Source organism: Hemibagrus wyckioides, linkage group LG06 (genome assembly GCF_019097595.1).
Source record: "Hemibagrus wyckioides isolate EC202008001 linkage group LG06, SWU_Hwy_1.0, whole genome shotgun sequence".
Lineage (NCBI taxonomy): Eukaryota > Metazoa > Chordata > Actinopteri > Siluriformes > Bagridae > Hemibagrus > Hemibagrus wyckioides.
This window is the reverse complement of record NC_080715.1, coordinates 6,149,192-6,173,657: the sequence shown is the minus strand read 5'-3', so window position 1 is coordinate 6,173,657 and position 24,466 is coordinate 6,149,192. Positions and strand designations below refer to the sequence as shown.

Genomic DNA, 24,466 nt, shown 5'->3' with positions numbered 1-24,466 from the left:
GAGCTGAAAGTGTCCCACTTCCTCCAAATCCCTGTAACCCAAGTCTGTGTTGTCCGTAGTCTTGATGTTTCCACTTGTCCCCCTCTTTATTAAGAAGAAGAGACCATAGAGGCTCTCTCTGCAGCGGAGGAAGATGAGAACATTGCAGCAGCAGCAGCTTTAGAGGAGCAGGAGGAAGAGGAGGAGCAGTGGAGTGGGGAGGAGCCTGAGCAAGAACCCATATCCAAGCTCTTAGAGCAGGCAGAGGTGGTAGTCGGGGCCCAGACTTTGCCCTATCTGCAGGCCGAGGACCAAGCACTTACTGCTGGCCCTGGAGCTCCTAACGGGAGCACTGAGGAGGCAGGAAGGGGCGAGTGCCCTGGGAAAGGTGTGTCCTCCTTTCTCTGTGGCCTGCATGTTGTTTTTTTTTCCTTGCTTTCCAAAAAAGAAAAGCTAAAGCATTATGACAGCTGTGAGCTAAGGCAATGTGGAAGAATGGCTCGAAATTGTCCTCTTCTCTGCTGATGCTGCAAGGCAACACAGGCTTGATGGTGACTTGCTTCTGTGGCCAGAGCTGTGTTTGTTTATCATTTTCTTACTTTTTTTTTTTATCATGTTCTCTTTCTTCTCATTATCGAATTGCCGTTATCAGTATAGGTGCTACCTTCTTCTTTTGGTGAAGCTTTCTTGGAAGCATATTGCTTTGTCTTATGTTGGTATTATTGTTGCCAGGCTGACCTTTTCCCCATCAAACCATTGAGTGTGAACCATTTGCTTGGTGTCTTTTTTGCCAGCTACATTGCCAGTATATTTTGTTGCATGCTGTGATGAATCACTTGTTTTATTAAGTATTTGATTCTGTTGAAACCCCTTTGATTTTGACTTGATATTTTTTTAAAACATAGTCATGTCATTTTATTTTTGCTCATGTTTTACTGCCAAATGTGAAATGTGCACGCTTAATGTTTTTATTTTTAATTCATGTATCATTTGTTCACCTCATGTTTTATCTGTAAACCTCTGTAAATACTGTAAACTGTGTTCTACTGCTATGTTGTACAAGAACAATAACATTGATCAAAGCAAATTGCTAAAAATATTAGCCTTGCAATATGATACTTCTTTTTGTTTTGACCTTTTTGTATTGGATTTTGGATCATTGGATTAAAAGTTGTCTCTCTCGATTGTAATGAATTTTAAAACTGTAATTCCTTTGGGTACTAAGCCTTAATAGTCCAGAATGTTTTATTATAATGTTAGTTTCTCACAGGGGGTATTTATATAGTTTTTTTCCCCAAAGGTTAATAAATCCATTTTATCTGGATTATACAGATGAGGTGTTCTTGGACATTTCATCCTCATTGTGTGGATCTCATCCATCCAGCATTTTGCATGTTGGTCTGCTCACATCCATGTCCTCACCATGTTCATCAGTGAATTGGTATGTGCTCTTTTGTTTCATCTGACACTCTGTATGCTGTGACGATTGCTGGGCTTTGCTTGTCCTTGTGGTGGTTGGCCTGGCAAATCCTTGAGCCCAGATCTATAAGTTATGCAGCACAACCAGATCACTTAAGATTTGCTTTCAGCTGTGAAGATGGATGCCGAAAAGCCATGTGGAGAGAGGACTGCGTCGGTCAGCATGGACTTCACTCAGTCAGAGGTGCACCCAGAGGATCTCACCTCTTACCAGAGTGTTGTTCCTGATAAAGAAATTCCAGACACATCATTACCCAGCCTAAGTGACACAGATGCTTTTGCTGCTTCACCAAATGGTCAGAGCAATGCCAAAGAGCCCACAGTGAATCCTGATCAAAAGCCCGACTCACCAGTCAATATTGAGAAGCAAGCTTCTACAGATGCAGTTTCTTTAGACTCAAGTATGTCTCAAACACATGAGAAGCAATTACTAGAAGTGGAATCCACATCTACTGGAGACAAGCAGCTAGATGTTACAGTAAGTGCCAAAAGTCCAGAAGTGCCTGGAAAAGAGTCTGCTAGCTCAGATAAACAAGGAGAAGAAACTATGGACAAGTCAGGAATGTCTGCTTATTTTGAAACAACAACACTGAAATCAGAGGAGATGAGGGGACAAGGTGAAGGTTATTATGAGCTTAGTACTTCATCAGACGAGACTAAGCCTGCCTCTGCCATTTCCTCAGTTCCAGAAATTAGCTACAGTACACTGGCTCAATCTCAGTCTATAGAGGAAAAACCTGAAAGTCAAAAGGGTACTGAAGAGCAACAAAAGGTTCTCCCATCCTCTGAACAAAGGGATGATTGCAGGCTCTCTCCTGGAAAGTTGGCCTTGGAGCAAAGAAGTTATTCCCTGAATATCACCATTGGAGCTTTGGATCAGAGCGGAGGACAAGGGCGTCCCAAAAACTTCTCCCCATTAGCAACGGACATCATGTCTTATACCAGTGGAAGCCTTGATGAATCCACTGACTACCTTCCTGTCACGACTCCGTCAGTGGAGAAACTCCCCTCTTTTCCACCACTCATCCTGGAGACATCAGCCTCTGTGACCACTCCATCGGCTTCTCCACCTCATGACACGATAGCTGATATCAAGACCCCAAGTCCACAGCCTGAATCCCCAGGTTCTCCCTTATCTAATAAGTTTAGCTATAAAAATGGTGCTGTGATGGCTCAAGATCTACCTGAAATGCTGGATTTGGCAGGTACTCGTACAAGACTACTGTCTGATAACACTGATCCTGAGATTATAAGAAGGAAATCAGTCCCTGCTGACATGCCTGCCCTTGTGAGTGACTCCTTAGCCCATTTGTTTCAGGGTCAGCGAGTTGCCAAAAGTGAGACTCAATTGGAAGAACATGGATACTGTGTTTTTAGTGAGTACTCTGGTCCCATGCCATCTCCAGCAGATGTTCACAGTCCATTGGATTCTCCACCAACACAAATCTTCAACAGAATGATTTCAGAGGAGAAAGAGACAATTCCAGTCACAAGTGGACAGGAAAGCCCATTATCTAAGGTTCTAAAAGAAGACATTCCGCCAGACACAGAGGAGGAAAAAGATACAAGAGAAAAAATGTGTAAGGATAATGGTGCAGAGCAGCCAAGCCAACAAGCTGAAACCTTTCCCACTCCAACTGTTACTGTTACGTTGGAAGGAGTGAAGACTGATCTTGATGAAGAGGCCAAACTTGCAGCTGAAAAGGAGGCTGAAATAGCTGATTATGAGAGGCAAATCCGCAAGCTGGAAATGGAAGACCGACCTTTAAGTGTTGAGGAGGAGAGGGAGCTCCAGGAGCTACGTGAGAAGGTGAAGAATAAGCCAGATTTAGTTCACCAGGAAGCCTATGAGGAGGTAGATGCTGAGGATGTGTACCAGCTTACTGGAGTTGCTAAGGACAGGATTGCTAGACCGATTAGACCGTCACCAACATCATCAGTGGAGAGTGGTACAGAGGAAGAAAAAGTACATCTTGACACAGAGAAACCTAAACCAGCACAAGATGCCCAGAAAGAAGAGCCTGCAAAATTGTCTCCTGTTCCATCTGTTGAGAAACCCAGTAAAGATCATAACCTCCTAGAATCTGGCAAGGAGAAGGAGACTGGTGAACAAAAATCACAGCTGGAAATCGCAAAGGCAGAACAGGTTCCTGTTCCCACTACAGTGACACAAAGTGCAGAAGAAGAAATAGAACTTGCTGAGGAACCTAAGGAGTACATGCAAGCAGAAAAAGCAGACAAGCCTTTAGATTTGCCAAATGTGCCTGAGATACCAGAGAAGGTTGAACCACAGAAGACTGAAGTAGTTAAGTCTGAAGTAGAACAGATTGTAACAGAGCATGTTGAGAAAGACGAAGGGCCCAAAGTTGTTGAGAAACATGAAGAGCCCAAAGTTCTTGAGAAAGATGAAGAGCCTAAAGTTGTTGAGAAAGATGAAGAGCCCAGAATTGTTGAGAAAGGTGAAGTGGCGAAAGGTGCTGAGAAAGACAAAGAGCATAAAGTTGTTGAGATACACGAGGAGCCCAAAAGTGTTGAGAAAGATGAAAAATGCAAAATTGCTGAGAAACATGAGGAGCCCAAAGGGGTTGAAAAAGATGAAGAGCCTAGAGTTTTCGAAAAAGATGAAGGGCCCACAGTCATTGAGAAACATGAAGAGCCCAAAGCTGTTGTGAAAGACGAAGAGCCCAAAGTTTTTGAGAAGGATGAAGAGCCTGAAGTTGTTGCAGAAGATAAAGAACCCACATTTGTTGAGAAAGGTGAAGAGCCCAAAGTTGTTGAGAATGACGAAGAGACCAGAGTTGTGGAAAAAGATGAAGAACCTAACATTGTTACAAAAGACAAAGAGCCTGAAGTTGTTGACAAACATGAAGAAACTGGACTTGATGAGAAAGATGTAGAGACAGGAGTTGTGAAAGATGAAGAGGAAGAGCATGACGAGTTGGAAGGGGCAGGGGCAGCAGTACAAGAAACCGTAGAGCCCCGAGCTGCCATTGAGTCTGTTGTAACAGTGGAAGACGACTTTATCACTGTGGTGCAGACCATTGATGAACGAGAAGTACCTGGGCATAGTGTACGTTTCTCCACTCCTCCTGAGGAAGAACCACCGCAAATGCTTCAGGATGAAGAGGAGGAAGAAGACTCTATTGAAATGGCTCAAGAAGCAGAAATAGAGGCTGCTAGCCTGGAGGAAGTCCAGGATGCTCCTGAAGCTGTACCCACTCCTGTGTGTCCTCCTAAGGAGGTACCAGAGAGCGAGGCTCCTACCGAGAGCTACGATGACTACAAGGATGAGACCACTATTGATGACTCCATCTTAGACAGCTCCTGGGTAGACACTCAAGCTGATGGTATGATTTTTCTTTTCTGTTTATTCTACTAATTACTATATAGCAATTAATTTTTTTATTCAATTCATTTTTTGTTAGAATTGTAATGTAAATATAAATATTCTAATAGGAAAAATGTCCTTGTGTTAATTTTAAGTGCTGTTATCATATTATTAGCATCATTTGTCATGCAAGTTTCACATTCTATACATGCTACAGATGATGATAAGAGCATGGCCACAGAGAAAACTGAGCCTCTTCCTAGAAGCCCTGCCAAAAAGCCCTCTACTGAGAAACTGGTCAAACAGAAGGCTAAATCGGGCAGAGCCAAAGGCCGAGTTTCCACTCCGGAACGTAAACCCATCTGGAAGGATCCGGGACCGGTCCATAAAGAGGAGCTGAAGAAGAAAAAAGGTTGCAGATGCAAAAGTGACTGTACACATTGCCAAAAATGTCTGATTATTTTTGTTAATATATAAGAATCTTGCTACTGTTTATAACTTCCTGTACCATGCTAATTTTAATCTACTCATTTTGCTGTGATGTATTGCAGTTATTAGCAAAGCTTTTTGTAAAATTCTGCTCCTTAGATGCTATTTGGCTTGTACAGGAACCAGATGGATATTTTGTACTGACCCCATGAACCGAATCCTACAGTGTCCCTGACTCTGTGTTTCCCTCTTGTAGCTGTGATTAAGAAGGTTGAGGTCACAAAAAAATCAGAAAATCAGAGCCGCTCTCCCTCCAGGAAGAGTGTTTTAAAGGCCGCCGTAAGGCACCCTAGAGCTACCCAACATCACATCTGTGCTAAGCGGAAACCCACAGGTGATCACACAATCACAGGGAGACTGCTTGCAATGTGGCTGGCAAATACACTGGCATGTCCCATTAAAGACGGTGTTTGTCTTTTTGGTTTATAGTTTAATTTCTGGAAATTTGTTTTTTTTTGTGTGTGTGTGTGTTTATTGGTGAAGTTTATTGTATTTTTTAAGTTTGTTTTGAAATGTACTCTTTCTGCTTTCTCTCTTATTTCTGCTTCTTTTTTGGTTGCCTTTCTCTGTCTTTGTGCTAATCTCTGCTTCATTGTGGTTATGTTGGGAACTAACTCTAACACCCATTTTCTGAATGAGTGTGTCTGTGTGTCCACTGTGTGGATTTTACTTGTGTTATGATTCTCTAAAGGAACACTGCAACATATTACATCCAGTTTATGTAACAAATCTGGCGGATGAGTCTCTAGGATACAGGACATCTACTGTGGTTGCTATGCAACTGATTGAGTAGGAGACAACTTAGCCTCCTGAGAGAGAGAGAGAGAGAGAGAGAGAGAGAGAGGCAGAAAATGAAAGAGATGAAAGAGAGAAAGAGAGCTTCGCTCCCTGTCATCATCCATCTCTTTCTGCTGTTTGAGAATTGCAGAAAAAAATTTCAGTATTAGATGCTAGCAAACTCTTTCGGAATTTTAACTTAAATGGTGTTGTTCCCTGCCAACAAATATCACAGTAGCTGATTTCCAAAATTCCCAGTTCAGGATGCATTTGCAATTTGCGATTTCATTAAGCTCATTAATCCTACTTTTCTTTAATTAACGTCACGAGAGACAGAAACATGCTGGTGAAGAAAACTACACTTTTATAGCTTCTATAACATGAGCAATAACAAGAACTAATTTGTTTTATGGACATTCTACTGCATTGAATTTAACCCTAAATGGATAAAACGTACATTGTACAGGGCTTAGCTACAATTCGATGCTTCTTTTATATAAAGTTGTGTGTTATTCTCTCACAAATTACTTCAGAGCAGTTCCTTAAGATTGTGGTTCTGTGTAGAAGCCTACGATATGCTAATGTTGGAAACTGTCATGCTTCATGTGTGTGGTGTAAAAATACTGTGTGTGTGTGTGTGCATATGCTTATATGTAGAAGTGGTAGTTTAAGAGAGAGAGAGTTTTTCTCTATGTCTTTAATTTCCTGGTCTAAGTTAGTTGTATCTACATGCTCTGGAGACTCCTAAGAATGAAAATGAACGACGTCAATATCTTTTTCTCTCTCTAGTATCAGCAGATGGACGGCTGCCTTTCAGCTCAGTGCGACATTCCAGAGACAGGGCATCTGTGAGTAGCATTAGATTCTTACCTTTTTCAGCGATTTTATGTCAGTTCACAGTTAATCACATTTTTAGAAAGTATTTTTCTAGCCATTTTGTTTTGTAAAGCTGCGTTCACACATACAGGGATTCTGTCGATGCAAGCTTTCAGTCGCTGTATTGTGAAGTCGCCAGTAGGCGTTTCTACCCTCGGTTGCCATAGTAATAATGTTTAAAATAAAACTTTCTAGAGGGACATTTGCTTATATATATATATATAAAATTCTCCAGTGTGTATATGAAATGAAGCCGTGTGTTCTCTTCACCATGGGTCACTCCACAACTGCATAAAGTTCAACTTTTCTCAGTTTTGTCACATCCTTGGACCTGTCCACATCTAGTTGCCTATGGATACTTTCACTTTCATGGAGTCGGCAGCTCTCATTGAAAATAAGCAATATCCGGTCTCCAGTCCAATCTCCGGTCACTGTGAATTGCTGTATGTGTGAACGTAGCATAAGAATTAAAAATTTGGGTAATGCTTTACATTAAGGTTCTATTAACGATCATCGTTAACCAGCATAAGACATAATGTCTTAAGTGGCATTTGAATGAAGTTGATCCTGTTTTTTAATCCATGACTCAAAATCAATCTACATAAATGACCCAAAAATTAAGTTTTAAGTCTTCTGATTTAAATCTTAGAAGCTTAGATGCCATCTATAACACTTGTATGTTTTTTGAACCCTTGCCTTGGCGATACATTCTCAGCTAATAAAATTCACACAGCAGAAAAGCCTGTGCACTGATGAGGGAACGATGCTTCTGCTTCTGATTACTTTTGCTGCACTCTATCTTCATCTTGTTGAACTCTGACCTGGGCATTTGCAAGGGTCGTTTAGTTTTTTTTTTTTACACCAATGCAGAAGATGAAGGCAGAGTGGTGTACAATGGTGTAAATTAACTAGCGCCCACAGTGGTGCCATCTTATCCACCAGAATTCTAGAATTTTCTTTGTTAGCAACTTTAGCATTAGAACTTCAGTTTCAGGTCAGAATTTCACCTGTTAACAACCATGAACCTGTTCATTAAGCCGTAGTTCATGTGATGATGTGAACACTGGTTAATGTAGATATTCTTTATGCATCTGATTTGTTTTAGAATAGAGTGGACAGTAGTATAAACATCAGTTAATACAAGTACAGTGGAACCTCAGCATAAAATGATCTCCCTTATGAATTTCCGCCTTAAGAATTGAAATTTTGCAAGAAATTTGCATTGGCATACGAAGCATTTTTGGAATACCCACGATCCAAACTGAACAGCGGCTAAGGTGCGCATACGTCTGGGAACTGTTTAAATCTTGTTAGCGTAAGTAAAAAACCAAGCGAAGCCAACCTGAAGCGAGTTCATGAATTTTACAAAAAATTTTTCAGTCAGCGAAATCTGTTTGGAAAGAGTCAACCCACGATACCAACATTGTCTTCAGCATGCGTTCAAAAGCTAGGTGATTTTTCGGGTGTTTTTTTGTTGACAGATTGGTGGCGTGGGCGGTCTGTTCTATTTTTAGCCCAAGCTTGGTGGCACGACTTCCTGTGAGGACCCTTGACATGGAATGCTTGGCTTGGGTCAGTTCTTTGTAAGCAGCCATACAGTTTACATACGCTTCATGTTGGGAATATTGATCATATTTTTGGGAACTGGAACGGATTATCTGCATTTATATTTATATATATATTTATATATTTTCGCCTTAAGAACTCGCCTCCAGAAAGAATTTAAATCACATACCGAGGTTCCACTGTATATGTTATTGATAAGATATTATTGATGACGATGATGGTGTGTCCATTTTGACTTATTTCTTAAATAATAGAATTAAGGGATCATGTAACGTTAATTCTAGTGTATCTTCCTGACCCGTGTTTGAACCTGTGCAGATCTTCAGCTCTTGCTTTTTGTCGCATTTTTGTATATGATATAAATTTGAGCAAAACATTTGGTAACAATTTGAGGAATTTGTGTGATGGGCTTCAGCATTAGTCTATAAGATGGAACAATATCCAGTCTTTGTGTGAAAGGATGTCATGAGGCATACTGGGGTCACATGACGTACTGTAGCATAGTTAATTATCCTTTATTTTAAAGTTTGTTTCAGTATAAGGAATATTCTCAAGCCCATTGTACAATTGTATAGTTGTTAGTTTTTCTTTGATGTGTCAGATATATTTAATAAAATAAGATGGTAAATTAAGTGGCTAGATACCATTATCTTTTGACACGCTAGCTAACAGCTTGCTAGTTTATAGTTTATAGGATACTGGCTAAAATATGCTACCTAGCTTGGAGTATTTGTGTGAGATCTGTTAACCAACCCATAATTATAATTGTCAGAAATGACTATTTGTTCAGCAATAAAGTTCATGAATGCATGATTATCTCTTAGCATATATTTGACTTATTAGAATTAATGCTAGTTTGAACTGCTACGCAAAAATCGCTACGAGCAATGTCGCTAATGAATCTTTATTTACTTATTACTAGATCTTCTAGTTAAAGTAACTTTATAGATGTTGGTTTTAAATGTTCCACAGTTTTTTTGTTTAGTTTTGTTTTATTTTATTTCATTAAATATGCAGGGCAAAGATCTGCAATATCTGCATCTGCAAATGACGGTTGTTTTTGTGTAAAAATGGTCTAAAAATGGACAAATTGCTAACTAAATAAACAGAAAAAAGAGACTAGCAAAAGTCTAGCGAACAAAACAAATAGCTTGGTTGAAGAATTGCTATTATTTCTAGGAGAAGCATCTATTTTTTTTAATTATTGTTATTAAAAATCATTCCTTGCTCGCTAATCTCCTGCTTTAAATCTCAACCCAAAACAATCTCTCTTTGTTTCAATTCAACCTTTCAACATTTCCCATGCATCTCACTAATGCTTTTCACTCACTCACTCCCTCGCATGCACTCAAACCCGTTCCTGCTAACCTCTTGCTTTTTCATTTCCACCATCTTGTGCTTCAGCGTGCACTCTTTTGTCTGGGTGGCCTTCCATTAGCATTAGCGCTAGACGTGACATTTATTCCGCTCCGGCCCTCCTAACCTTAAAGCGCCTCAGCCTTCCGATTTTTCCCATAATTGCTGCTATTTGCCTCAAATGCAGATTGACTCAGGCTTTTCCCTAAATACCGGGGTTTGTATTCGTGTGTTATTTGTAAGCCGTGTCCTTTTCGTTGGTGGAAGAACAGCAATCTACATAAATGACCAAAGTTTTAAGTCTTCTGATGTAAATATTAGTAGCGTAGATGCTTACACCAGTGGGTTTTTCTGTAACGATACATTCTTAGCTAATCAAATTCAAAATGATGCTTCTGCTTCTGATTACTTTTTTCTGATTATCTTTATCTGGTTGAAGTCTGACCTGTGGATTCGCGAAGGTCAGTTTCGCAGGGGTCAGTTTTATGAGTCAATACAGAACATGAATTCAGAACGGTGTACATTTTGCTGCTGAAAAAAAGATTAACTAGTGCCCACAAGGGTGCCATATTGTCCACCGGTATTCTAGAATTTTCTGTGTTAGCAGCTTTAGCACCTCTATTGGAACTCTGTTGGTTTGATTTGTTTTAGAATAAAATTCAAAAAACAGAAGAACAGGTCATTACATAACTTTTGCGTGAAATGTAATTGTTATGTCTTGTTCATTACCATCCCGTTGATATCATTGTACTCTTTTGGTTTTGGTTTAATCCTCTCTCATGTGATTTTCTCCTCCATTGGTTTTTATTTCTCATGAACCGACATCTTCGTCCCACCGTTCATCCCAGACCCCCAGTCCGACATCACTAACTAAGATCCCCACCTGTAAAACACGGGCGTCGGCTCTTCCTCAGCCCCGCCCCAACTCCACCTGCTCCTACAAAAAAACAAGCTCATTGGTGGAGGCCGAAGGGCCCCGCCTCTTCTCAGCAGGCCCTCAAGATTTCCTCTCAGTTAACAGGAATTTAGAAAAGGTAAGAAAGGGCCTAAAGCTGCTTTGTTTGCTTTCACCTAAAGGTGGTGTTCATAGGGCTTCACAAAGCCTACACACGCCCTTTATGACGAGTGACATAAATCAATATAAATATTTATAACAGCTTGTTCCAACCTTCGGTGAGGTTGACATAACCCTTGAGTCAAATGACAAAGTAAACATGCATGACTGTAATTACAGTCTCATATCAGTGTTATAACTATTCATAACAATCTCTTGTTTGGTTACATGAAACTCAATTTTATCTGTTATAGCACTGACATATCAGTGCCATAAGATTTCAACAGTCTTTTAGTTAGTAAAGTGAAGCTGACTTAGTGTTACATATTGTGGTTATAACAGTATCAATCTGTGCTATAATTATTCACAATAAATTTTATTAGCTTACTTAGTGCTACATATTATTATTACAGTGTCACATCAGTGCCATAGGATTTCATAACAATCTTAATAAACAAAGATTGCTGATACTTATTACTTATATCATCTCATGTTCATATCAGTGTTATGAGTATTCACAACAATTTTTTGATTAGTAAAATAAAATTCATTTTGCATAACATCTATCATTAGTGTCATATCATTGTCACAAGCATTCATAATAATCTTTTATGTAGAAAAATGAAACTTGTTAAGTTCACATAAATCTCTCATTACAGTGTCATAACAGTGCCATAAGATTTCATAACAATGTTTTAATTAAAAAAAAAATTGAAATACATTGAGGTTTATATAGCTTTGTCATGACTGTGTTAAACTGTCATAATGGTGTCACGAGGGTGCCATAAGTATTCAGTCGCTCCAGGAGATCATGATTTTGTGATTGCAGCAATTAATGCAAAATCAAGCAATCTTGAGAAATTTGAGAGGTGTTATGTCATGTTATGTCATGTTATATCACGTGTAACTTGACATAAGCAGTCTTAATGACAGATGACAGATCCTATTGGAATAATCTTTGATGAATGTTTACAGCTTTATCAGTCAGCCACTTGCCATGAAGGCTGTATGTAGCTTTATAAACCCCATCTGAACAGGAGAGTATAACTTTAGGGCATTGCTTGTGTCTGTATTTAAGGAACGTTTTAATTGAGTGTAATGACAGCTGACACTTTATAAACAGTGCTCTGATGTGGTGTACGGGTTACGCAGTGCAGCTGTGTATCCAGCTGTTGTGGGTGTGTTTGGAGTGGTAGCTGTGTGACTCCGCTGGAACACGGTGTGTTTATATGCTGTGAGTTCTTTTTGAGATGAATGTGTTGCTCCTCAGGACGGAGGATCTCGGAGCCCCGAGAAGAGATCGTCTCTGCCTCGGCCGGCCTCCATCCTGACTCGGCGCACTCACACCAGTGAACACGAGGAGAGCTCCACCTCCATCACTAGCTCTGGATCGACGGCACCACGCAGGCCCACATGTAAGCTATACACACACTTTATTATTTAGTCATGGGACATGACACTTATTTTATATGATCGTGTCATAATGACCATTAATGGGCCCGCACACACATTTACAATATTCGGGAGATGTTCTTATTCAGAGCGACATACATTTATCTCATTTATTCAACTGAGCAATTGAGGGTTAAGGGCCTTGCTCAAGGGCCCAGGGGTGGCAGCTTAGTGGACCTGAAGCACAAATGTACAACCTTCTGATCAGGAGCCAATGATGTGTCCACATCATTAATAGACAGACAGAACACAAAGCTTAATTACTCTTTTGGCGGCCACCATACTGTCTTCTATCTTGTTTTCATCTTCTCTTCTCTTCTCTTCTCTTCTCTTCTCTTCTCTTCTCTTCTCTTCTCTTCTCTTCTCTTCTCTTCTCTTCTCCTAAATTCTCTTCTCCTAAATTCTCTTCTGTTCTCTTCTCTTCTTTACTCATCTCATCTTATCTTATCTTATCTTATCTTATCTTCATCACTCATCTCTTCTCTTCTCTTCATCACTCATTTTCTCTTCTCTTCTCTTCTCTTCTCTTCTCTTCTCTTCTCTTCTCTTCTCTTCTCTTCATCACTCATTTTCTCTTCTCTTCTCTTCTCTTCTCTTCTCTTCTCTTTTCTTCTCTTCCTTTTATCACTCATCTTCTCTTCTCTTCTCTTCTCTTCTCTTCTCTTCTCTTCTCTTCTCTTCTCTTCTCTTCTCTTCTCTTCATCACTCATCTCTTCTCTTCTCTTTATCACTTACTTTCTCTTCTCTTCATCACTCATTTTCTCTTCTCTTCTCTTCTCTTCTCTTCTCTTCTCTTCTCTTCTCTTCATCACTCTTCTCTTCTCTTCTCTTTGTCACTCATCTCTTCTCTTCTTCTAAATTATGTTCTGTTCTCTTCTTTTTTCTTCTCTTTTTTCTTCTCTTCTCTTCTCTTCTCTTCTCTTCCCTTTATCACTCATTTTCTCTTCTCTTCTTCTAAATTCGCTTGTGTTCTCTTCTCTTCTCTTCTCTTCTCTTCTCTTCTCTTCTCTTCTCTTCTCTTCTCTCGTCTGTTTTCCACTGCAGCTTTCCACACTGAAGTCAGAGCTGAACACAGGACAGGTCGCTCTGCCAGTATGACAGGTAGATCCTCCTCCGTTTTTAATCATCAGATCTTCCATGTTGTTCCATCCTGCACCACTAGGAGTCACAGTTATGGTGTTAGAAACATATTCCTCCATATTGGTATAAATAGTGGCTGTAAACATACAGGATCTGTGATTTTGCTCTTTGGATCTGGACATCATACTGAAATCGGTCGTCCTGCCGTGTGTATTTGATGTGCTGTGTAGGCACCGAGTCTGTGCGTTCCCGCTCTGCTCGCTCCGGGACCTCCACTCCCCGTACTCCTGGCTCCACCGCCATCACTCCTGGCACTCCTCCCAGCACATCCTGTCGTACCCCAGGCACCCCGCGCACCCCGGGCACCCCCAAATCCCTCAGCCTGCTCTCACAGGACAAGAAAGTGGCCGTCATTCGCACGCCTCCGAAATCTCCTGTCACTGCATCCAAGCAGCTGCGTGTCGTCAACCAGCCCATGCCTGACCTCAAGAACGTCAGGTCCAAGATCGGATCCACGGATAACTTGAAGTACCAGCCTAAAGGAGGGCAGGTGAGTATTTTCATTATGTTCTTGATGAAATTATGCTCTGCTTGTTAAAGAATCTCACGAATAGAGCAGGACTTGTTCTAGGGTGTGTTCAGGTGATGCTTTTACAATATGTAAATGATTTTAATTATTTTCAGAAAATAAGGTTTTCACATAAGCTCCACTAAAATCAGGTGCCTTTCTGTGTCTTATAACTGAGGCCAGGTTTCACTTCCTGTCTTCTTTCTTTCCCAACTTTAGTATCCTTGACCGTCACTGACACCCATGTGACAGTCAGTGATTGTAACCATAGTAACAGCTCATCTCGTTCCCTATAATCTAAGACTAATAAAACAATGATCAGTGATCTTTGACACAGTCAAGCTTTCAATTATTTAAGGTTCAGGGAAGGAGTCTCCAGTGTCAGAATTTCTGTTTATCTTTATGGGAAAGTCTGCAGCTGTTGTTTGTCTTAATCTGACCACTCAGCATGTCGTAATCCCTGTCTGATTATATTCCTTAACCGTTGATTATAGTACAGTGAAACAGGAAATGTAGAAAGAGTGACCATGGATAAAACTGGATCCAGTCAGTTTAACATATTTAATGTTTAACATACCCTGGATGGTGTTGTGTGGTTAAGGCTCTGGGTTGTTGATCGGAAAATCAGGGTTCAAGCCCCAGCATCACCAACCTGCCACTGTTGGGTCCTTGAGCAAGGCCCTTAACCCGGCCATCATGACTGACCCTGTGCTCTGACCCCAACCTCCAAGGATGGGATATGCGAAGAAAGAATTTGACTGTGCAGTAATGTATATGTGACAAATAAAGGCTACTTAACTAATTCTGGTTATACGGTATGAAAGCCCATTTAAGACAGAGATGTTCTCAGTCCAATAAACACACATGGCATTTCTCTCATGCACCTCGCAGTGTGTCATCTTCACAGGAAGCTCAGCACGACGTTCTAACACAAACAGCACTCTGTCAGTGGAGATCAGCTCTTACAAGCCCAGCTTTAACGCTCTCACTCTGCCCCAGTGACACTTCTCTGTGTGTGACGTGACATGTTTATGTCTGAAACAAGCAAGAGAACAGCGGTGCAAAGAATCCAGACACAGGAAGTAGACACGGGTCACAGTAGAAGCAAGCTAATAACATTGAATGAGGAATAAGGTTTTTATTGCTGTATTATGCTGCGTTCAGATTTACATAGGTTTTATCGATGCATTATGAATTACCCAGCAGGTATTCCTAGTACATTTCATTACATTTCTGGAATTTGGCAGATTCTCTTATCCAGAGCGACGTACAAAAGTGCTTTGAAGACTCTATCATTGAATACATTAACACTGGTTGACTAGGTCACCATCAGCCTAAAAACTCTATTGGGAAGAATTATAGCACACCCAGTGTTCGAAGACGGTCAGTGACTCAGCTGTTTGGACATCAAGAGGAAATTCATTCCACCACCTCGGTGTCAGAATAGAGAAGAGTCTAGATGTATGCCTACCTCTTACCCTGAGAGATGGTGGGAACAGTTGAGCAGTGCTAGTAATTCTGAGGGAGCGAGGTGCAGTGTGAGGAGTGATAAGAGATTTGAGGTAAGAGGGAGCTGCAGTAGTCCAGTCTCGAAATGACCAGAGACTGAGCAAGCACCTGAGCAGCTAGTGTGTATTACTACGGGTTGCCATAGTGATAATGTTTATCAGTGTGTGTGGCATAACTAGCATTGCATCGCACTGGACGACAAATCAGTTTTCTTCAGAAAGCAACATCCTAGAAGGCGATTTGTTTTGTGTATAAAATTCAGCAGTGTTTTCCTGCATCATGTCATATGAGATGAGAATTCTCCCATTGGTAAAGTCACCACTGCACTCCATATTTTCATAAAGTGTAACTTTTCACAGCTTTGTCGCATCACTGATCTGGACACACCCGCGTCTATTCACCAGTGGTAGCTGTCAATCATGACACCGGAAGTCACTGCAAGCTTTTATTGAAATCGAATGATCTCCAGTCACATTATCTCTGTGAGTTGCTGTATGTGTGAACAGAGCATTAGACCTGGTCATGGTTCAAATATTCAGTAAGTTTTTTGTGTATACATATATATATATATATATATATGAATAGCTTCACTAATACTAAAGAAAGAGAAAAACTCAACATAGTGCACATGGGGTAAAGGTAGAGGTCAGCCTGGTGAACTGGATGCCCAGGGTTGGCTGGAGGTTAAGGTTATGTAACTCCTGCAGCAGTCTCAAGCTGTCTGGCTCCAGACACACATTCATGTGGAAACGTCTCTCTGGAGCGGAACTCACACACAGGGGCTAATCGGGTGTGACACCATGCTGTAACACACTCTGGGGTGAATGTCTGGGCATTCTGTGACTGAGACAAGGGTGTGTGTGTGTGGGTGTGTGTGCTGAGCTGCTTAATGTGATTACCATCAGCATGTTAATGATGGAGCTCACTCAGTACAGGGGCAGTGGGATGAGGAAAGCGTACACAGGCTTCCCTCTTGGTTGGTTTGTATTATTGAAACTTTTTGCACTTGTGTGTTTATTTGTTTGCAGTCTGATTTAGCCTAGCATGCTTAACACTGACACTTGGTCTGCTAAATTTGAGGGTGAATTAGTCCAGTCTCTGAGCAAGTGAAGTTTGAGGACCTGAACAATGCCAGACTTTAGTTCTCTCTTCCTCGTGAGATGAAATTAATTAGTTAATTCATTTATTCATTAACATGTAACTTCATCTATTCATCCATCCACCTGTACATCCATACATGTCTTATGCATCAATACATCCATTAATTTTCTTAATGAGACATCGCTTTCTCTCCAGAATAAACACAACAATGAAGTTTACTTTTCTCTATTTTTTCTGTAGACCTTCTCATCCATCCATCCAGCCATCCATCCATTCATCCATCAGTACATTTATCCATTCATCCATCAGTATATCTATCCATTTGTAAATCCATTCATCCAACCTCATGAATTCAGCCATGTAACTATTTATTTATCCATCCATCTATAAATTCATTCACCTGTCCATCTGTCCATCAATCAGCATATGCATCCATCTATAAATTCCCTCATCCATCCATTGATCCTTCCATCCATCCATCTGAAAAATTCCCTCATCCATCCATCCATGTATCCATCCATCCATGTATCCATCCATCCATTCATCCATCCATCCTTCCATCCATCCATCCGTTTATCCATCTATCCATTTATCCATCTATCTATAAATTCAGTCATCCATCCATCCATCCATCCATCCGTCCATCCGTTTTTCCATCCATCTATAAATTCCATCCACTTTATCCATCCATATTCAAAAATCCACCCATCTACCTATCCATCCATCCTTCCATCCATCCATCCATCCATCCATCCATCCATCCATTCTCTCTGTTCCAATGTCCAGTTGTCTAGAAACAAGGTTGAAACTGAATATACAAATACAGGAATCAGCAGCATATTAGCATAATAATATTATATTACAAGTGTGTGTAGCCTCACTGTCTTTCTACTCTTACTAACACTGAGATTAAATATTACACTCATCTGTTGACCAGGAATTAAAAATAAATTCAGCCTCATGATGCCTCACTGGAGACTGGCTAAAAGGTTTTAGATCACAATATCAGTCTAACTCTTAATGAATAAATTATTTCGTCTGAGGGAAACTTTTTTATCTCTCCCCATGGCCTTTTATCTACTTATCTTTTTATAACATTCATCATCACTGTCATGTGAAGTGGGAGATGCACCAGAGACACGAATCTGTCACTCCATAACAGCTTCACTCATCAGCTTCCGTTACTGTGTCCATCTGAGAGTGTTCCTATGTATTACTGATACATATATACAGTGTGTGTGTGTGTGTGTGTGTGAGAGTGTGTGTGTGAGAGTGTGTGTGTCCATCTCCATTAAAAGTCACACGTGTGTGTATCCTTCTAGATTCAAATTTCAAACAAGAAGTTGGACTTCAGTCATATTCAATCAAAGTGTGGATCCAAGGATAACCTGAAGTATTCACCCATTGGAGGCAATGTATGTATGGTTCACATAGCCAAACCCCGTCTCTCTCTCTCTCTCTCTCTCTCTCTCTCTCTCTGTCTCTGTCTCTCTCTCTTTCTCTCTCTCGCTTTCTTTTCCAGAGAGAGTTTGCCGCTGGCACATTTATCACCCAGTGCAGTCTACACATGCTGTTCCTTAGAATCATGGTGTTATTGCCTCTCATTCTGACAGTTTGACAAGTGTTTATTCTTCTCTATTCACTGGGGCCTTCCTCCCTTCCTCCCTTCCTCCCTTCCTCCCTTCCTCCCTTCCTTCCTTTCTTCCTTCCTTCCTTCCTTCCTTTCTGACTTTCTGACTTCCTTCTTTCCTCGTCTCCCTGGGAGCTGAAATCTGAACCCTTGCTCTGCTTCTAGTGCTTCTCTCTCTCTCTCTCTCTCTCTCTCTCTCCCCCACCCCCCCCTCTCCAATCTCTATCCCCCATCTCTTTCTCCTCTTTATCTCCCCCCTCTCTCACCTATTTCTCTCTCTCTCTCACCTATTTCTCTCTCTCTCTCTCTTGCGCCCTTCTCCCCCTCTATCCCCCTCTCCCTCTCTCTTTCTCTCTCTCTCTCTCTCCCTCCCTTTCTGTCTATCTATCTTTCTGAATGTGCCTCTAGACACGAGCCTCCTAGACAGAGACCCTTTCTGTCATCAAGCTTGATGTCCTTCATTACAGCGTACACACACTCATTTATTTATTTATTCATCATGAGCAGCGTTAATGAAAGCATCAGTCATGAAAGAAAGAGAGACAGAGATGTATGAGTTTACATAAAGGTAATGGTTTTCCAGTTCAGTAACAAACAAACAAGCAAATGAATTATTTATTAATTAATAGCTGTACAGAATAAAGAGACCTAATATTCTGAATGGTTTGATTCAGCAATTTTTAAAAGACCAAAAAGAAATTAGTAAGCAAGTAAACAAAAATAAACATCTGGAAATTCTGCCTGAACGGATTGCTTTATCATTTCTATTGAAAGAAGTCATATTTAAAATGGTCTATTGATCAGATAAGCCAATAAACAACACCCAAATATTTCAAATAATTAAGAGTGAAAGAAAGTGATCATTTCTAATAAAATAAATTATGATTATTAAATAATCACTAAAACAACGAAGCTAATAAACAAATAAATAAATAAGATCTGGATTATCATTTCACTTCCTGAAGCGTGTCACACACGGGCCAGACCAGCTCTATGATTTATTCTGTTCTCAGTAGTGATACAGGACAACTGATTCTATTGTACTCTCTTCTATTCTATTCTATTCTTCTCTATTCTGTTCTCTTTGATTCTGTTCTATTCTTGTTCTGCTCTAATTTATTCTGTTCTTTTCTATTCTGTCATGTTCTATTCTATTCTGTTCTATTCTATTCTCTTCTATTCTATTATGTTATGTTCTATTCTATTCTCTTCTATTCTATTCTGTTATGTTCTATTCTATTCTGTTCTATTCTGTTATGTTATGTTCTATTCTAATTTATTCCATTCTATTCTATTCTGTTCTATGAATAAATAAATACATATCTGAGGTTCTTGTTTTTTTATGATTCTTTGTCTAATTGTGTGGCTTGTATTGATCATACACTTCACTTCTTCTTCCTCTACACTCTTTCTGAGGCAGTGACTCAGTATGACTGTATGCTTGTTGTAACCATTTGGCTGTATTTCAATCACTTTACCTGCAATTACAGGTTTCTTCCACTGGGGGGTGTCTTCATATTCATGGTCAGGAGTGTGTGTAAATATGTCCATATCCTAATGTACTGAAAGAAATCATTGAGTAATGCTGTTTGCTTAGGAGATATATGTGTATACACTGTTACTGGTGTCTCAGTAAAAGCTGTCATTTCATTTGTATTCATTTATGTATTTTTAAATATTGTGAACCAGATACACGTTTTCTCAGCCTGCGTTTCCTCCTCCGCCTTTTCATCATGAGCTCAAGGTCCTGTTCTTCATTAACATGACATACACTCTGTCCTTCATAGGTACTGATTCAATCAAAGAAGCTGGACCTCAGTCACGTGACCTCCAAGTGCGGCTCTCTGGATAACATCCACCACAAACCAGGTTAGTGTTCACTGACACACACATCCACTGTCACACACACCTTCTGTCACACACACCTTCTGTCACACACATCCACTGACACACACATCCACTGTCACACACACCTTCTGTCACACACATCCACAGTCACACACATCCACTGTCACACACACCTTCTGTCACACACATCCTCTGTCACACACATCCACTGTCACACACATCCACTGTCACACACACCTTCTGTCACACACACCCACTGACACACACATCCTCTGTCACACACATCCTCTGTCACACACATCCACTGTCACACACACCTTCTGTCACACACACCCTCTGTCACACACATCCTCTGTCACACACATCCACTGTCACACACATCCACTGTCACACACACCTACTGTCACACACATCCACTGTCACACACATCCACTGTCACACACATCCACTGTCACACACCATCTGTCACACATATCCACTGTCACACACATCCACTGTCACACACATCCACTGTCACACACACCTTCTGTCACACACATCCACTGTCACACACATCCTCTGTCACACACATCCTCTGTCACACACATCCACTGTCACACACATCCTCTGTCACACACATCCACTGACACACACATCCACTGACACACACATCTACTGACACACACATCCACTGTCACACACATCTACTGTCACACACATCCACTGACACACACATCCACTGACACACACATCCACTGTCACACACATCTACTGACACACACATCCACTGTCACACACATCCTCTGTCACACACATCTACTGACACACACATCCTCTGTCACACACATCTACTGACACACACATCCACTGACACACACATCTACTGACACACACATCCACTGACACACACATCTACTGACACACACATCCACTGACACACACATCTACTGACACACACATCCACTGACACACACATCCACTGTCACACACATCCTCTGTCACACACATCCACTGACACACACATCCACTGTCACACACATCCACTGACACACACATCCACTGACACACACATCCACTGTCACACACATCCACTGTCACACACATCCTCTGACACACACATCCTCTGTCACACACATCTACTGACACACACATCCACTGTCACACACATCCACTGACACACACATCTACTGACACACACATCCACTGACACACACATCTACTGACACACACATCCACTGTCACACACATCCTCTGTCACACACATCTACTGACACACACATCCACTGTCACACACATCCACTGTCACACACATCTACTGACACACACATCCACTGACACACACATCCTCTGTCACACACATCTACTGACACACACATCCACTGTCACACACATCCACTGTCACACACATCCACTGTCACACACATCTACTGTCACACACATCCACTGTCACACACATCCACTGTCACACACATCTACTGTCACACACATCCACTGTCACACACATCCACTGTCACACACATCCACTGTCACACACATCCACTGACACACACATCTACTGACACACACATCCACTGACACACACATCCTCTGTCACACACATCCACTGTCACACACATCCACTGTCACACACATCTACTGACACACACATCCACTGACACACACATCCTCTGTCACACACATCTACTGACACACACATCCACTGTCACACACATCCACTGTCACACACATCCACTGTCACACACATCTACTGTCACACACATCCACTGTCACACACATCCACTGACACACACATCCACTGTCACACACATCCACTGACACACACATCTACTGACACACACATCCACTGACACACACATCCTCTGTCACACACATCTACTGACACACACATCCACTGTCACACACATCCACTGTCACACACATCCACTGTCACACACATCTACTGTCACACACATCCACTGTCACACACATCCACTGTCACACACATCCACTGTCACACACATCTACTGACACACACATCCACTGACACACACATCCTCTGTCACACACATCCACTGTCACACACATCCACTGTCACACACATCCACTGTCACACACATCCACTGACACACACATCTACTGACACACACATCCACTGACACACACATCCACTGACAAACACATCTACTGACACACACATCCACTGTCACACACATCCACTGACACACACATCTACTGACACACACATCCACTGTCACACACATCCACTGTCACACACATCTACTGACACACACATCCACTGACACACACATCCTCTGTCACACACATCTACTGACACACACATCCACTGTCACACACATCCACTGTCACACACATCCACTGTCACACACATCTACTGTCACACACATCCACTGTCACACACATCCACTGTCACACACATCTACTGTCACACACATCCACTGTCACACACATCCACTGTCACACACATCCACTGTCACACACATCCACTGACACACACATCTACTGACACACACATCCACTGACACACACATCCTCTGTCACACACATCCACTGTCACACACATCCACTGTCACACACATCTACTGACACACACATCCACTGACACACACATCCTCTGTCACACACATCTACTGACACACACATCCACTGTCACACACATCCACTGTCACACACATCCACTGTCACACACATCTACTGTCACACACATCCACTGTCACACACATCCACTGACACACACATCCACTGTCACACACATCCACTGACACACACATCTACTGACACACACATCCACTGACACACACATCCTCTGTCACACACATCTACTGACACACACATCCACTGTCACACACATCCACTGTCACACACATCCACTGTCACACACATCTACTGTCACACACATCCACTGTCACACACATCCACTGTCACACACATCCACTGTCACACACATCCACTGTCACACACATCCACTGACACACACATCTACTGACACACACATCCACTGACACACACATCTACTGACACACACATCCACTGTCACACACATCCTCTGTCACACACATCTACTGACACACACATCCTCTGTCACACACATCTACTGACACACACATCCACTGTCACACACATCCACTGTCACACACATCCACTGACACACACATCTACTGACACACACATCCACTGACACACACATCCACTGACAAACACATCTACTGACACACACATCCACTGTCACACACATCCACTGACACACACATCTACTGACACACACATCCACTGTCACACACATCCACTGTCACACACATCCACTGTCACACACATCCACTGTCACACACATCCACTGACACACACATCTACTGACACACACATCCACTGTCACACACATCCTCTGTCACACACATCTACTGACACACACATCCACTGTCACACACATCCACTGACACACACATCTACTGACACACACATCCACTGTCACACACATCCTCTGTCACACACATCTACTGACACACACATCCACTGTCACACACATCCACTGTCACACACATCTACTGACACACACATCCACTGACACACACATCCTCTGTCACACACATCTACTGACACACACATCCACTGTCACACACATCCACTGTCACACACATCCACTGTCACACACATCCACTGTCACACACATCTACTGACACACACATCCACTGTCACACACATCCACTGTCACACACATCCTCTGTCACACACATCTACTGACACACACATCTACTGACACACACATCCACTGACATGCTGTTTAAAAACATTCAGGACGCTATGTGTATAAAAATGTCACATCATGCAGATCAACTACAGTATCGTGTTGCTCTGAGTGTATGTTAGTGAGTCACAGAGCAACAGCATCACCTGCTGGTTATGTGCTTCATGAGTTCAACAAAAATATAAACTCCAGCTCTGACTGAATAGAAAACCATAACATTCATATATAAACCTGTTGTTTAATGGCAATCTTTTTCTTATCTCACATTTAATAACATAAAGTGCTACTTAAATATTACATCAGACCATTCATTTATAATAATTAATCAAAATAGTAAAATTTCTTTTCAATTCTTTTAAAATTATATAAATATATAAATAAATCATATTTAATGTATAATGAATACATATATAATATTTAATAAATCTATTAATAAATATAATTATTATTCTAATAATTAGATAATATTGTCACCCAAATGCTCATAAAATATGATTATTTTTATGAACAAATCCTGTTAAATGTATTAATCTGGGGATGCAGACTAACATTTAAAAAATATATAAATAAAATAAATAAATAAAACAGGAGAATCTGAAAATCTTATAGACAAAGTGTTAATAAGTCTAAAAAAATCTAACAGCCAATCATGTTCC

The 24,466-nt window shown here is 41.1% G+C and overlaps 1 protein-coding gene across 16 annotated transcripts in view; it reads left to right on the top strand.

Moving 5' to 3' along the window:
- The window catches only part of map2 (microtubule-associated protein 2), a 153,944-nt gene that overhangs the window by 127,245 nt on the left and 2,233 nt on the right, over window positions 1–24,466 (top strand). For 5 of the 16 annotated variants that reach the window (XM_058392072.1, XM_058392079.1, XM_058392069.1 and 2 more), the window contains 11 exons: window positions 95–367; window positions 1,569–4,805; window positions 5,004–5,198; window positions 5,472–5,609; window positions 6,842–6,900; window positions 10,699–10,884; window positions 12,175–12,319; window positions 13,401–13,457; window positions 13,667–13,986; window positions 17,937–18,029; window positions 20,032–20,113. In XM_058392072.1, coding sequence (XP_058248055.1) covers window positions 95–367; window positions 1,569–4,805; window positions 5,004–5,198; window positions 5,472–5,609; window positions 6,842–6,900; window positions 10,699–10,884; window positions 12,175–12,319; window positions 13,401–13,457; window positions 13,667–13,986; window positions 17,937–18,029; window positions 20,032–20,113 — 4,785 coding nt within the window. The remainder of the gene's footprint in view (window positions 1–94; window positions 368–1,568; window positions 4,806–5,003; window positions 5,199–5,471; window positions 5,610–6,841; window positions 6,901–10,698; window positions 10,885–12,174; window positions 12,320–13,400; window positions 13,458–13,666; window positions 13,987–17,936; window positions 18,030–20,031; window positions 20,114–24,466) is intronic. The other 11 variants (XM_058392080.1, XM_058392073.1, XM_058392083.1 and 8 more) reach the window with 8 other exon arrangements.